This window comes from Octodon degus, unplaced genomic scaffold (assembly GCF_000260255.1).
Source record: "Octodon degus isolate 3935 unplaced genomic scaffold, OctDeg1.0 scaffold00151, whole genome shotgun sequence".
Lineage (NCBI taxonomy): Eukaryota > Metazoa > Chordata > Mammalia > Rodentia > Octodontidae > Octodon > Octodon degus.
Genome location: NW_004524727.1, coordinates 1,895,991 through 1,912,322, shown reverse-complemented (window position 1 = coordinate 1,912,322; position 16,332 = coordinate 1,895,991). Strand labels below are relative to the sequence as shown.

Sequence of the window (16,332 nt, the reverse complement as noted above, 5' to 3'; positions counted from 1 at the left end):
GCTCAGTGGACTAAAGCACCTATTTAGGCAAGTGTAGGCAAGTGCAGGGACTGCGGTTCTATCCCTGACACCACATGCCATGCCAGCCCCATCTACTAGATAGGCTGAGCTGGCCACAGAGTCTGGGCATAGTGGTGTACGCCTATAATCCCAGCTCTGGGAAGGCTGAAAACAGGAGGATCACTATGAGTCCAAGCTGCATAGTGAGACCCTGCAAGAACCAAATACATTAAAAATGAAAAAAAGATGTCCTTGTCCTTGAATACCTACCAAGGAGAAATATGTAAGGCTTAATTTTTATTTATAAGACTGGAATACACAATCACAAGAGTATTAGTTGGAGTGTTTAAATTCACTAATAAAATGCAAAAATGACAAAGGAACTTCTATGTACAAAAGATAAATTTAAAGGTCAGTTTTTATTCCATAATAAGAATAACAGCATACACAAAGGGATCATTTCATAAACACTGATCTAAAACTTTTATACGTGTCACTTTACTTTCTTCCTGGGGGAGGGAAAGACGGGCATTCTTTGGCATCATTTATGAAGTTTCTGCTTGCATCGTGTCTACAGTGCTTACCAAAGTCTAAGGAGGGCCTGGAATGATGCATTTAGCTGATCCATTCTTAAACATCTTCAAGCTTTTCCCTCCGCTATGGGCCAGCTCCAGCAGAGTGTGGTGGCTAGAAAGATCCGGACAGAGAGCCTAGAGCTGGGGTTGGAATTGTTCTTCTGGATCTTCCTGGCTTCTCTGTTCCTTTCTGGCCTTTCAAATGGCCTCGTCCTGGTCCGCATATGCGCCAAGCCAGCAGGTGGCGCTCCAATGCGCGGGGCACAAACCGGCTCCCACATGTGAGGAGCCTGCTGCTTGCGGCAGACCTGTGCGGGGCTTCACAGAGCAGAGGGACCGGTCCAGCTCTTCACACTGCATGTCACTTTGGTAGTTTTTACTGTTTTTCTTTTTTCCACTAAGAAATTTGGCTCTTTTTTCCCTTTGTAAGGCAAATTTCAGGTCAACCTTGTGAACCATATTTTAAAGCTTTTCTCAGCACCCTTGCTGAGGGGCGGGGCACCCGCCCTGTGCAAGCTGGTGGACTCCTATCTGCGCTGCTGCTGTACCTCACTCCGAGTGCTGTCTGGGGCATGCTCCTAAAAGAGCGACCTGTGAGCGGTGCAGTAATCCTTATTGAACAATCCTCTCCTGTCTCCGGCCTCTCCAGGTGAACTGTGCCTTTGGAGTGTTGCTCTGTGGGAGTCACAGGGAAGCCTGGCCACTGGCATCCGTGCAGCAACCAAGAGGCAGCGGCTCCTTCCGCCGCTCCGAGATTGTGAGTCTGTCCTGGGAAGCACACGCATGGCCATGGCAAGCCAAACTCTGTCAAACTGCTTCTGAACAGTGTAGGGCCATGGAGCCTGGCCCAGGGGGGGGACTGGGTCCCCCACCCAGGGACACATCCTCCTGGCTCTTGGGCCACTTGCTGGGGACACAGGGCTGGGACCTGTCCCACCACGTGGTACAGTGGTGGCTTGGGCCCATCGCTGTCCTAATGCCCAGGCCCAGGACCTCCAGCCCCACGAGAGACGTGACACCTTGCTCAGATGTGCCGGCCCGTCAGGAAGAAGAGGGGCCGATCCTCCTTGGCATTGGCCGTCTGGAACTCATCCCGCAGCCGGAACTGCCACTCATCCTCCAGCTCCAGGCGCACAACCGTCTGACGGAGTGAGTTCCGGTCCTGACAGATCACGCACAGCGTGGCACCTGGGTGGCAAGGAGGGCAGGGGCGTGAGGAGAGCTGTGTTTCTGAGAACCAGTCTCACTACGCAGCCCAGGCCGGCCTGAAAGTCACGGCAGTCCTCCTGCCTCAGGTTCCTGAGTGCTGGCATGACAGGTATATGCCACCGTGGCCACTCCCGAAATACTCTCTGGAGAGGTAGGTCAGGGTAAAGGTCAACTAAGGGCAGGGGAGGGTCAGCAGATTTGAGCAGGATTGGCAATCATTTTCTAATGACAGGTAGACTATCAACCTCTCTACCAGAAAGAGGAGAAAAGCTGGAGAGACGACAAAGGAGACTGCAGGACCTCGGGCCAGGAAGGGCCTCTCAGGAGACCCGGGCATGGATGCAAAGGGTTTGGGTGGAAAAGGAAAGTGGAAGGTGAGGATACTGCCACTTGCCTACAAGAAAGCAGACAGGTTGCCTTCCTTAACTCGAGGGGTGTAAGGCCAAGGTCCAGCCCTGGGTGGCTGCTCGTTTCCCTAATGGTTCCAGTCATATCCTCTCTCTGAGCCTCAGTTTACCCACTGGCAAACAAGGCTTAGGAGGAGAAGGTGCTGTCTCAGAGAGGACAGGTGACAATGGCCATTCCAGGTAAGGTCCAGGCACAGACGGTTACCTTGTAGGAAGTGGAACTGTTTCAGAAAGCCAGCCCCCACGAAGGAGTCGCACAGGTACAGCAGGAGCCCACTGAACGTCAGGTTGGAGCAGCTCACATTCATGGAGTGTGGCCGGGAGCTCACGTAGCAGACAGAGATCTGCGGAAGAGGAACCCGAGGCCGTCACTGTCTGCAAGGAGTCAGCAGCGCTACCTCTGGTGTCTACAGCGAGCAGAAGCCAGCTGCTCAGCGGCACATAGACTGGCAGGAGGTACGTGCATGCTGTTTCTAAATCTGCATCCTAAAAGCCAGTGCCAGAGGCCACTCCAGATTAGCTGTGAGGTGTGATGAACGGACACATGAATGTTTAAATTCTTTAAAAATGTATCATATTTATTTTATTTTATTTTTTTGGTGGAACTGGGGATCGAACTCAGGTCCTTGAGCTTGCCACGGAAGCACTTATTCCACTGAGCCATCTCCCCGGCCCAAAATGTATCATATTAACACGTGCTATTATGAATCCTCCTCAGACTCCTTCCATTCACTTCCCATATGCTCATCCCATCGTCCTTGCCACTTTCTGCAGCAGCTCTGGAGTCCTCTTCTGTCAGTGTCTTTACCAGCTGTGATCACAAACACACCGAATGCTGCTGCCACGTGCTGCCCCGCAGAAAGGCAGCTGATAAACATGTGACACTGTGTTCTCATCCAGCTTAATCACCAGATCAGGCACCACACAACTTCTGGCTCTTCCCCTAAGTCACAGTGACCAAGAAAGGACATGGAGGTAGCCAGGATGTACAGTTAAAGACACTGAGGAAAGAACACCCCAGAGCTGCTGCAGAAAGCAGCAAAGAGGGTGGGATGAGCATGCTCAAAGCAAGAGGAGGATTTTAAGTGGGATTCATAGCATTAGGTCTTTTAATGCAGTGGGTTTTTTGTTGTTGTTGGGTTTTTTTGTTTGTTTTTTTGTTTTGTTTTCTTTTGTTTTGCAGAACCGGGGATTGAACTCAGGCCCTTGTGCTTGCCGGGGAAGCACTTATTCCACTGAGCCATCTCCCCGGCTCCGTAATGCAGTGTTTTTAAGAATTTAAACATTCACCCTATTTTCCAATCATACCTCATACTCACGAATTCCTTTAAGAACCAAAAATGTCTAGGCATCTAATTTGGATTTGATTCCTAACATATTGTTTGGATAAAAGCAGCTCAGCTCTCTCAGCCTCCACTGCCAACCATCAAGTGGGATAAACTCCAAGACAGGCATTGGGTAGAGCCAGTCCTCTGTATCCATCATACTTCTAGACTCATAAACATATCTGAAACATAACTGCGTGGTGCAGGATAAGCGAGCCAGAATTTATTTTATCTATCTATCTATCTATCTATCTATCTATCTATCTATCATCTATCTATCTTTATATCTATCTGTTTAGTGGTACCAGGGATCCAACTCAGGACCTTACACTTGCCAGAGAGGCACTATACCACTAAGCTGCCTGGCCCAGACAGCTGATCATAGGTGCAAACATTAGCAGCGAACTTTATATTCTGTGACACTAAAGGCCTGAGAAGAAGGTGTTGGTACCCAGGGGGTCCTGGGACCAGTCTCCATGGATACCGAGGGATGCTGCAGCTATAAAACAGAGTGCGTTGTCCTGGGGGCCCCTCTGCAGAGCATCCTGTGCCAGGTTACCTGAGGCCCCAGGTTAAGGTAGCAGTCCACAGAGAGCACAGGGTGGCTGTGGTTCTTCAGGGACAGTGGGAAGAAGCGGTGGCTATGGTGCTGGAGGAATTTCTCCAGCAGGAGCTGGGCTGGTGCCGCGAGGAATGTGTGCTTGCTGTCCGGGGCACAGATGTACTGGGCTGGCACAACAGCCGCAGAGCTGTCAGACACCTGTGGGGGGTGTGGGGAACAGACATCAGGCCACTGCTTGTCCCAGGGCTTGGCGGCCAAAAGAAAGGCAGGGTGAAATTCCAGAGTCAACCACCACAGCACACTTCAAAACTAAAGTTCTTCATTAAGAAAAGTTAGAGGGCCGGCCAAATAGCTCAGCGGATTAAAGCGCCTGCAAGCAGGCACAGTGGCTAGGGGTTCAATCCCCGGGCCAGCCATGCCGGCTCTGCCCCCGGGTGCACTGAGACAGCAATTGAGACTGGGCATGGTGGTGCACACCTGTAATCCCAGCTCTTGGGAGGCTATAAACAGGTGGATCACTATAAGTCTGGTAGTAAGGCCCTAAACACCCTGTAGATCCTTCCCTAAAATACAAAAAAAAGAAAGAAAGAAAAATTAGGTTTTGAGCCAGGAGTGCTAGCACACACCAGTAATCCCAGCCCTCAGGGGACTAAGGCAAGAGGACTGTGCATCTTAGAAAGACCTTGTCTAAAAAAAAAAAAAAAAAAAAAAAAAAAAAAAAAAAAAAAAAAAGAAAACAGAGCTAACAGGTTTAAATGATACTGAAGAATATGAAAAATATTAGTTTTAAAAGCAAGTCAGAAAAAAAAAAGCAAGTCAGGCTCTTTGGTAGAAAGACTTAAAATGGGAAAAACCTCAAGTTTCTCTAAATTAAAGCACACATCTAACACAATTGAACTGTAAAGATTCTCAGCAGGGAGGGTAGCCAGGAATTGAATGTAGTAACTCCCAATTCTGCTGTAAGACCAGCCTCATATTTTGTTTCCTGGTTTTTGTTTGGGGTTTGGTTTGATTCTATTTTATTTGCAGTACTGGGTATTGAACCCAGATTCACAGTGAGCTACTTTCTCAGCCCTTTCTCCTTTTGTTCTTTTTGAGACAGGGTTTTTTTTCTTTTTTTCTTTCTTTGGCAGAACTGGGGATTGAACTCAGACCCTTAGCGCTTGTCAGGGAAGCACTTATTCCACCGAGCCATCTCCCCAGCCCTGACACAGGGTCTTGATAAGTCACTAAGTTATTAAGCTCTGGGCTGGGCTCCAACTAGGGATCCCTTGCCTCAACCGCCTAGAGTGCTGGGATCATAGGTGTGCAACCCCATGGCCAGCTCCCATCTTGGGCTTGAAGGTCCTGCCCATTTCCAGGACAGGCATTATTCCTGGAGGAAGCTTCAAGCCATCTATGAGGCAGCTACATCTGTACCCAGGCCTGACCAGGCAAGCAGGTCATTATGCAAGTGCTGGAGGGGACCAGAAAGTCAGGGTTGGGCCAAGTATCCAGTGTCCAAAGCAGCTGATGTCCTACCCTGGCTGCCCCTGCCAGGGGCTGTGCCCACCTCGCCCTGCTCCTGCTCACCTTGGATGTGATGTGGAAGGCGCGCTGGCCGCCCACTGCAATCTGCTTCTTCATCACTCGGAAGCGGTTGAAGCGGCAGAGCAAGAGGCCAGCGCTGTGCACACGCAGGTTAAAATCCACGTCATCACATGTGAACCTGCCGATCAGAAGGGGCCATGGGACAGAGCCCAGCACAGCGTGCCTGGCTGTCCCCAGCACAATGTGTGAAACCAGACATCATCCCATTTTTTGGTTGTTTTGTTTTTTGAGACAGGGTCTTACTATGCAGTCCAGGCTGGCCTTGAACTCACTATAGAGCCCGGGCTGGAGGGCCTCAAACTCACAGAGCCCCTCCTGTCTCAGCTTTGTAGCTGCTGGATTTTAAGTATGCACCAACATACCCTTTGACCATTCCATTTGTTAAAAAAAAAAAAAAAAATGCAGAAGTCTTAGAATAAAACTGTGGATTCTTTTTTGCTTTTTTCTTTTTTACAGTACTGGGGATGAAGCTATGGCCTCTTGCGTGCCCAGCAAGCCCTCTCCCACTGGCCTGCAGCCCAGTCCTGGCCTCTGTAATAGCCAAGGTCAAGGAGCTGAGCGAGGACGCCACTGCCCACACAGCAAAGACCCTGCGTGTGGAGCCCAGGTGCTGTGAGGCCATCAGTCTAGCTCCCAAGCTGACAATGTACATTGCCGTCAGGGCCTGTGCCCGCCACCTGGCACAGACAGGAGTGACAGAACCATACCGTGACTGCTGCTGCCCAGCACCAACAGAAAGGCAGCTGGTAAGCATACAACGGTGTGCCCTCCTCCTCCTCCTCCTCCTCCCCAGCCACCAGGTCTGGCACGGTGTGACTGTGACTTCCCCAAAGTCAAAACAACCACGAGAGGGAGACATTTCGAACCCCATCAGGACACCGAGGCAGCCAGGACAGTCCTCAGGAAAGAGGAGCCTGGAGCTGCTGCAGACATGCTGAGGCGGCGGGGCAAGCAGGGCGAGCAGGCTCCAGGCGAGGGGAGGACCGTGCGGGGACTCGCGGTGACGAGGCTCTCACTGGAACACGTTTTTAAAATCTAAACCTTTGGGGGCTGGGGAGATGGCTCAGTGGAATAAGCGCTTCCTGCGCAAGTGGAAGGGCCTGAGTTCAATCCCCGCAAAAAAAAAAAAAAAAAAAACACACACAAAATCTAAACCTTTGTCACATATTTCAACAACACCTCGCAGAGACCTTCCCTAGACACGGGGGCCAGGGTGTAGCTGAGCGACTCTCACAACAGCCCCTCAGGGGCACTCGCATGGCTCACCGGTTCTGGTTGTACTGCACGTTCTGCGTGAGGTCCACGTTCAGGATAACAAAGTCATGCACGTGGCAGCGTGAGAAGGGCTCACGCACATCGCAGCCACGCGTCCTGCTGCCCCACTTGCGCAGGCCGATGAGCGCGTAGTGGGTGATGTTGGGCGAGGCCTCGATGTGCTGCATGATGTGCTTCAGCGACACGTTCCGCTCTGACCACGAGAACTCCCTGCCCATGGGACGGAGGCTCATGGGCCTGAGCTGCAGCAGCCTGCAGCACCACCTTCCCGGGCTCCCCAGGCTCCCCGGGCCCCACCGTGCACAGAACCCCGCCTGCCACCCCAGGTGGGGGCACAGACCCCAAAGTGAATGTTGCAGGCTGCACCTCAGCCAGCATTTCTTTGGGCAAAACATGTTCACATCCTGCCATGCACGGTGGCATACGCCTGTAACCCTGATACCAGGGAGGCTGAGGCAGGAGGATTTCCATGAGCTCAAGGTCAGCCCGGACTACACAGTGAGATCCTGTCTCAAAAATAAATTAATAAAATAATTAATTAAAGGCTGGGCTTGGAACATGGGCTTGCTTCCTCCCCATGTATGTATACATTTATTTGCAGTCTTCAGCCCTGAACCTGGGGCCTGGCGCTGAGCTGCATCCCCAGCCCTTTTTCCTTCTTTTTTATTGAGACAGGTTCCTACAAAAGGTTGGGCTCAATCTCGCAATTCTCCTGCCTTAGCTTCCCGGGGTGCTGGGATTCCAGGGCCCTGAAGTCTGAGGCAGCGCCTGCCCAGCCCCTCACCGGCTGCGCTCCCCGGAGCAGTCCACATCCACCACATTCCACATCACACAGGAGTCATCAGCGATGACAATGAAGGGCCAGATGTCCTGCGGCTTGATGCCCAGCTCCTCCTGCCGGCTGCGCTCCAGCTCCAGGTTGTGGTAGGACAGCTCCTTGATGAGGAAGTGGGCAGCACCTGGAAGGCCGAGGTGTCTGCCTCAGTGGTCTGCACAGCTCAGCACAAAGTGCCAGCCAGGCAGGCCAGTGCTTAGGCTGCATATGAATCTGGCTTCCTTGACCCGCAGGGCTGAGGCAGCACCCTCTCCAGGGTGTCCATACGCCTGTCCTCCACTACCAATGGAGAATGTGAGTCGGGCCGGTCACCACGCCACCTACCAACTCCGGCGCTGTTGAAGATGCTGGGCAGGACCAGCATAATATGGTTGGGCCAGTACTTCTTGTAGATGGCCATCTCGTACTCCTTCACCACCAGCACATGCAGGTGGCTGGCACCATCCATGGCGTGGTACAGGTTAAAGAGCCCGTGCTCATGCCGGCCGGTCGTCGGCGTGAAGGTTGGGCTTTTTATATACTCCTGACTCTGCAAAGTGGAGATTAAGAAGGGCTGGTCGGCAGGGTTGCCGCTACTCCCCTCTCTGCTGGGGCTGCTCTGTTTTGTTTTGCTTTGCTTTGCAGGGGTGTGGACTGATAGTCCCCACCTCTGAGATGCAGTTTTGCAGGGTCTCACATGAAAGCTGGGGCCTACTTTACAGGGGACTTAGGAGTGGACCTGGCTAATAGAATGCAGGAGAAATGAGCCCTGCTGGCCCTGAGCATGCATGATGCAGAGCTGTCCCCTGAATGTGACTCGCAGGGATGTAGGCTGGGACTAGGGCCAGCCGAAGTGACAACATGAGCTAACCCAGCCCAGAGGAACTGCCCCACCAGACCCTGCCCAGACAGATAGGCGCCTTCCCCAGGCCGCATCCACTGGCCTTCGTGCTAGAAGCCAGGACATGGGGCTGGCATTAACCTGGGCATGCAGGCCCTGCGCATGCTGGAAGGGGGCCGACTCGAATCCCTCACACACGTCTGTTCACACACACAGTTGGGAGTTGTGAGGAGACGTCGTCACCCTGGCGGCCCTCAGGAAGAGGCTTGGCTCAGCTGCCCCAAAGTCCTGTCACTCCTGCTAGCCTGTTCTGGTCACGAGGCTTTGGGCAGACATGCCCTCTGTGTTGCACTCACACAGCCACTGCACCCTGACCCAGCTGAGGTGGCTTACTTTTGAGTTTACTTGTTTGGTGCTGGGGATGGAACACAGAGCCTTTGTGCTGAGCTGCACCCCTCGCCTTTTTTGAGACAAGGTGTCACCAAGTTGCTAAGGTGCCCAGGCTGGGCTTGAACTGAAATCCTTCTGCCTCGGCCTCCCAGCTCTCAGCAACTTAGTGACTTAGGGAGACCTTGTCTAAAGTCAAAAAGTAAAAATGGCTGGGGATGTAGCTCTATACAATCTCCATTCCATTCTCAGTACCACACACACACACACACACACACACACACACAGCCTTATAGGTGAGGAAACTGAGGCTTGAGTACGGGCAAGGTTCTCACGGCCCTCGTGCCCCCATCCCATAGCCCCCAAGGCCACCCACCTGCACACCCACCACCTACCGTGTCAGTGACCAGGGGCAGGCGCATGCTCTCCAGCTGGCCCCCCGGCTGACTGAACACGAAGTGGTGCTCCTTCGACTTGGGGATGATGAAGTGCAGCTGGATCTCCTCTCCTAGCATGGAGTAAGAGAAGGCAAAGGCGTGCAGGGTGGACTCATAGAGCTGGGGCGAGGGAGAGGACACAGCCGTCACCAGACGCCGTGGCCAGCCCCAAGATCCCGGGGCCAGGAGACCGGGACCACGCTCAGGTCACGGACGCCCAGGTCACACACGGCAGCAGACTGGTCCCGTCCTGCCTCCTGGGCACACATAGCCCACCTGTCACTTCTGCCAACAGATCTGCTGCTGTCTGGCTATGACCTGGACCGCCACCATGCACGGTGCATGCCTACCCCAGCAATGCAGCGCCCACGTGTGCTAGCCCCCAGGGTCTTCCCAGAGGAGCCAAGGGTGCGGTGTGACGGAGACCCACACACACCTGTGATTCAGCAGCCCCATTTGAAGAGCTAAGGCTCAGCTCAGTGGACACAGAGCCGCACCCCTTTCGGCCACTCACTGGCCCTTCTCCTCTCCCACTCGGGCCCAGGACAGCTTCCCTGGCTGGACCTAGCAGCCTGCTCTCAGCCCCACCAGGGTGGTGAAGCCCCCTCCCCCAACAGTACTTGGACCAGAAGTGTTCAGATCTGGGGGGTATGGGACCTGGATGTGTGCAGAGGCTCTGCCGTGTGAGCAGCCCTTCTCTGACCCCTGAAAGGTCTGAGCATCAGTCAGGGTGGATTTCAGATGTTCGGATGAGGATGAGGAGGTTCTGGTGCGAAGGAGCAAACCAGGAGGGGCAGCTTCCCAGCTGGTTCATCCTGAGCACAAATCAGAGATAGCTGGAGCCCTGGGCTGGGCCCCTTAGCCTCTTGTGTCAGTCCAGGACATATGAACTTCTTTCTTTTCCTCTCTTCTTTCCTTTTTCTGGTACTACAGATTGATACTGGAGTCATCACATAGAGTGACATTCTCAGGACTTTAAGCAAATTTTTTTTTTTAATTTTGAGACCACATCTCACTAAGTCACTAAGTTGTCCACGCTGGGCTTGAACTTGAGATCCTCTTGCCTCAGCCTCACAGAGGGCTGGGATGACAGGTGTGTGCCACCATGCCTGGCTGGAACAAATACTTTCTATCACAGAAGATCGAGGGAGGGCCGGCAAGATAGCTCAGCAGCAAATGCAGGGACTAGGATTTAATCCCTGGCACCACGTGCTGGGCTGGCCCCGCCCCCCAGGCACACTGAACTAGCCACTGAAACCAGGTGCACACCTGTAATCCCAGCTCTGGGGAGGCTGAAAACAGGAGGATCACTAGGAGTCCAAGTTGCATAGTGAGACCCTGTAACAAATACATAAAAAAGAACAAAGAACATGGGAAGGACTGACAGGAAAAGCAGCTAGGCCTCTGGAGCACACAACAGGTGCTCAGTAGTGCAAATTCCTCCCTTTAGTGCTGTACTTTCTAACGCTCAGCCCAGGGGTCCCTGTGTTCTGAATCTTGCTCAGTGTAGGTCTCCTTCCCAGACTGAGCCCTGAGGATGCTGTCCACGCCCATGTCTCCGTCCCTGAGGCCTGGGACACAAGCACAGGAAGTGTGCACCCACAGCACCAAGCTGACATCCGGAACTGCTAGGAGCTGACAACGAGGAAACCAGCAACGAGATGCTGAAGAGAGGGTGTTGGGGACGCGCAGGAACCCGCTGTCTCGCCCAGGAGACAGTCACCGTGGGCCGCCAGGTGGGTTAAGCCCAGGCCTACCTGGCAGTGGAGGCGGGAGCCCAGGTAGTGCTGGCACTGCTCGCAGTGGTGATAGGCGCTGTGTGCCGCGTACTTGGACAGGCGCATGCGGGCCGTCCGCCGCCGAGGGGGCGGGTCCTCAGGCCTCCGGCTCCCTCTGTCTGCACAAAAGCCCGAGTCACAGAACATGGGGCAAAGCCATCATCCCGCACCTGCGCGTCTCTACCAAGTGTGGCCAAAGCTCCAGTGACTGCCGCTGCCAAGCACCACCCCACAGAAAGGCAGCTCTGAAGCCACACCACGGTGTCCCGTGTCCCGAACCACCTCAGTCATGGAAGCTGGCACCTTGTGACCTCCGGCTCCTCCCCAAAGTCACAGTGACCACAAAAAGGAAATTTTTAACCCATTCAAGATCTTGAGGCAGCCAGGACAGTGCAGCTGAAGACCCTCAGGAAAGAGGACTCTAGAGCTGCTGCAGGAAGCAGCAAGGACGACGGGACGAGTGGGTGCCGAGTGAGGGGCCTTGGAGGGGATTCACAGCAATGCATTTTTTACTGTAATAACATTTTGTTAATATCCCCGTATATTTCTATCACACTTCCTGCTTACAGGCCTACCAGATGCCAGTTTAAATTGAGTGCTGACTTAATATGCAAATACTGAAATGCTGATGAATTGTCTTGATTTTTTTTTTCTTCCAGTGGTTTGGTAAGATTATGGGATTTTAGGGCTGGCTAGATAGCTCAGCAGATTGAAGCGCCTGTTTAGGCAGACCCAGGGGCCTGGGGTTCTATCCTCAGCGTGCCCATGCCAGCCCACCCCCAGGGCACACTGAAATGGCAACTGAGACTGGGCATGGTGGTGCCCACTTCTAATCTCTACACTTGGGAAGCTAAAAAACACGAGGGATCACTACGAGTCTGATTTGTGCAGTGAGACCCTGTAATAAAAAAAAAAAAATGCATTAAAAAAAAAAGATTAAGGGATTTTTGTTGGTCTGTTATTGTTTTGTGGTTTTTCCTGTACTGGGTATTGAGCCCAGGCCCTGAACAACTTCCCCCGATCTTTTATTTTTCATTTTGAGAAAGGGTCTCACTAAGTGCTAAAGTGGTGTCATGGTTGCTCCTTCCTCCTGTGGACAGGTGCCCACTGGGTTTGGAAGCCAGTGTGGCTGCGTCAGTCACCACCACCAGATTCATCATTAAAAAGACACAGCTAAGCCCAGCGAGTTCTATTAATATAGTAAGTGCCATGTGCTGGACATCATAGTGGGCGCCTGTGACCCCAGCACTCTAAGGGGCTGAGGCAGGGGAATCTCAAGAAGCCAAAGCTGGGCAACCTAGTGACTTAGCAGGTAAAACAGAGTCCAGACTGACCTTTACTCTTGACACCCTGCTGGTGGGAACAGATCAGACTGGCGTCCTCATACTTGGGGTCGTGGATGATGTAATCAAAGGGCATCTTCCGGAACAGCTCCAGGTCTGGCCAGGGATCACTAAACTGGGCATAATGCCACTCGGGTTCTTCCTGGGGGCCTGAGCAATGACAGGGACAAAAGGCAACATGGGAGAGAGAAGGGTCTGTTTCACTGTGTCAGGAATAAGACAGGAGCAGAGTTGCTCCTAGCTTCCTGGGGAGGCTGAGGCAGGAAGGTTGCTGTACCTCAGGAACTCCTGCAAGGTCCCATTGAACTGCAGGCTGTGCCTGTGAGGTGACCATGCCCTCCAGGGGACAACTCTGCCTTTCCCTGCGGGCATGGGCTGGGCTCTGTCTACACAGTGGCACGGCTCTGCCCAGGTCCTGCCCAAGCCCTGGGCCTGAACCTTGTCCAGCGCCACCACTCAGGGACCACAGGGCTAGCACACTGGGACCTTGACAATTTACCTCCTACCCACTGCCCGAACATTTGCAGCCCCAACCCCACCTCCCACCACCAGTGCCAGCATCCCCAGTGTCCCCAGCAGGTGCTCAGCGAACCTGTTCTGGCTGCATGGGGGCAGTGAGGTCGTGCAGCTCAGGTGACTTAATGCGCATTATGTAACTCATTGTCTACAAGCACCGAGAAGTCAGTGTGCAATGACTCGGGCACATGCTCAGAAACCCACATCTGTCATCCCAACACTCTAGAAGGCTGAGGCAGGAGAACCTCAAGTTCCAGCCAAGCCCAGGCAAGTTGGTGACTTAGTGAGAGCTTGTCTCCAAATAAAAAATCTTAAAAGGGGCTGAAGGCTGCTCAGTGTGAGGGCCTCGGGCTCAATCCCCAGTGTTGGAAAAAAGGAGAAGTGGAAGCGGATGGAGATGAAGGTGTCTGTGTTAGACAGAGGCCCAGTGCTTCCTGTACACATTTAATCTTCCTAACATTCTGCACAACCTCTACTTTGCAAGAGAATGTTGAGGCAATGGCATGTTTTAAAGCGGGCCTGGGTATCTGCTGAAGTGGGTTCCGATCCTGCCCCTGTACTGGTCTCTTCCCAGAAGCATGGAGACAGCCCTGCAGCAACCTGGTGACCTTGGCCACTATGGGGACCGCAGACCCAAGCCAAGCAGAGGTAGGGGCAGGCGGGCAGGGCCCTGGTTCTGTACTCAGCCATCAGCAGCCTCACATCGATGGAACACCTCCAGGGCCAGGGCCACCATGTGAGGACAGCAGGCTCTGCCCAGTCCGCTTCACCAACTGGAGGTTGTGTCTCACAGGAACACAGTCCACAAGGAGAAGCAGGGCTGGCTTTGCCGGGGACATCCACTCAGGAGCTAAGCTGCACGGGAGCCCCACTTTCCGTTTATTTCTCATTTGGCCCAAGGTGTCCCCTGCGTGTCCCCTGCCTGCTCGGCCACCACCTGCTGGGCACCTGTGTGTCTCAGCATCAGGACAAAGGGACAGCATCATTCTGTGGTGATGCAGGAAGACAGACGTGGTGCGTTATACACGGCAGATGGCTGGGAAGGACCAGGAAGGAAATGCCTAGGCGCCACTTCCTCTGACCACCCAGAATCTTTCCGCTTTAACTTTTCTCTTTCTAACAGTTAAAATATCTCACTGGACATGTTGTGGCATGTAAGGATCACAGTCCCGGGGCGGGGAGCTGGCACGGGACACAGCACTACTTCATTCCTTTTGCAGCCCTGCTGCCCCCATCTCTCGGTTCCCTCCCTTTTTCCAAAGATCTATCTCCTTTCCCCTATGATCTATCTTTTATTCTACTCTAGCTCTCCGTTGACTGTCTCACCTAAAAGAAATCTCGTGTGCCTGATTTGCTTCACTTAACACTACGGTCTCAAGGTGCATCCACTTTGCTATACATGCTTCAAGTTTCTGCTTGTTCATGGCAGAATAGTACTCCACCGTGTGTAAGCACCACTTTTTCTCTACACATTCATCTGCTGGCAGACATATAGGCTGCCTCCAACATCGAGCTGTTATGAGTTATTTAGCACCAGTAATCCTACACCCGCAAAGCCCTCCGTGGTTGAGCTCTGATACCAAGAGAAAGGACAGAGGGAAAGTACAGCAAGGCCTTCAGGAGGAGAATGTCCTCCTGCCTGTGACAGGCACAGTGACAGACGCTGGGGCACGGGTGGAATCAGGAGAGCCCCGGAGCCACCGCACATGTGACTTGCTCACCGGGGTTGATCTCCTCCTCATCATACACGTCCACCTCCGTCAGCCGCAGGAGCATCCTGGACAGGTTGCTGAGGAACTGCAGGTAGGCGCCCGTCTTGCCGATCTGCAGAGACACTGCGTGAGGGATTCCTGCCACCTCTTGTCGTGCCTGGAGAGCTAGCCTGGAGCCCAGGCGGGGGCAGGGACACAAGAGCAGCAGGCCCGGGGCCTGGCCACCCGAGTCTGCCCCACCTGCACTGCCATGATGGTTTTACTATCTATCTATCTATCTATCTATCTATCTATCTATCTATCTATCTATCCATCCATCCATCCATCCATCCATCCATCCATCCATCTATCTATCTGATACAGGGGCTTGCTATGCAGTTCAGACTCAGTGATCCTCCTGTATCAGCCTCCCCGGTTCTGGGATTACAGGTGTGTGCTACCATGCTCAGTTTCAGGGCAGGCACAGCACACCAAGGACTCTGGGGCCAGCATGTTTGCAGTAGCGGGGACTGAACTCAGGACCTTGCATTTGCTAGGCAGGCGCTTATGCCACCGAGCTACCTCCTCAGGGCTGCTGCAGTGGTTTTGATGGCTTTTGCAACATTGGGAATGGAACTCAGGGCCTTCATGCTGAAATGTGTCCCCAACCCTTTCCTTTTTTTAATTTTCAGACAGGATCTTGCTAAGTTGCCCAGGCTGGGCTGGAACTCACTGCCCTCTCACTTTAGCCTCCCAGAGTGCCAGGATGACAGATACGCACCACCATGCCCAGATGTCAGCCATGCCTTAGAAAAGGCTTTCTCACAAGCTGAAGAAAGTTTGTTTCACAATGAAAGGAACTGACCATACAGAACTTTAATCTTCAAGGGATCTTGCAGAAGACAGTCAGGTGAAACCTACTTCCCCTCCTGAGTCCAGGGACAAAGCAGCTGTCTCCATCCTTCTCTGTCCTCTGGGGTTGCACAGGCCCCTGCTCCCCACCTACACACAGCCGATGGACTCTCTGTGTGTCCCGTTTGCTCAGTTACCTCACTGCTCCACCCGGCCACCAGTCACCCAGCACCTCATGCTGCAGGCCTGAGCCAGCTACTGTTCCACAGCAGGAGCTCAACAAAGCCTGGCAAACAGGGCCGACCAAATAGCTCAGTGGATTAAAGCACCTGCAAGCAGGCACAGGGGCCAGGGTTCCATCCCCAGGCCCGCCACTAGCCCTGCCCCCGGGGAGCACTCAGAAGGCAACTGAGATGGGGTGTGGTGGTGCACATCTGTAATCCCAGCTCTTGGGAGGCTGTAAACAGGCCGATCACTACAAGTCTGAGTCCAATCTAGTAGTGAGACCCTGAATACCCTGTAGACCCTTCCCCCGACCCCATCCCCCAAAAACAAAAGCAAAAAAAGCCCAGCAAACAAAAATACTAACTTCAAAAAAGAAAACAGAGGGGCCAGGGAGATGGCTCAGTGGAATAAGTGCTTCCCTGGCAAGCACAAGGGCCTGAGTTCAATCCCCGGTTCCGCAAAAAAAAAAAGAAAAAGAAACATTTTTCAAAAGTAGACACAAAGT

General features: G+C 53.1%; 1 protein-coding gene across 1 annotated transcript in view; it reads right to left on the bottom strand.

The window, feature by feature from the left end:
* Nucleotides 1–406: 406 nt before the first annotated feature.
* Nucleotides 407–16,332, bottom strand: part of Greb1 (growth regulation by estrogen in breast cancer 1) — a 62,036-nt gene continuing 46,110 nt past the window's right edge. The window contains exons 22-32 of the mRNA XM_023702416.1: nt 14,781–14,883; nt 12,535–12,693; nt 11,180–11,319; nt 9,381–9,542; nt 8,103–8,307; nt 7,728–7,902; nt 6,935–7,153; nt 5,651–5,786; nt 4,076–4,276; nt 2,397–2,535; nt 407–1,763 (exon numbers count right to left, since the gene is read on the bottom strand). Coding sequence (XP_023558184.1) covers nt 1,600–1,763; nt 2,397–2,535; nt 4,076–4,276; nt 5,651–5,786; nt 6,935–7,153; nt 7,728–7,902; nt 8,103–8,307; nt 9,381–9,542; nt 11,180–11,319; nt 12,535–12,693; nt 14,781–14,883 — 1,803 coding nt within the window. The 3' untranslated portion in view covers nt 407–1,599. The remainder of the gene's footprint in view (nt 1,764–2,396; nt 2,536–4,075; nt 4,277–5,650; nt 5,787–6,934; nt 7,154–7,727; nt 7,903–8,102; nt 8,308–9,380; nt 9,543–11,179; nt 11,320–12,534; nt 12,694–14,780; nt 14,884–16,332) is intronic.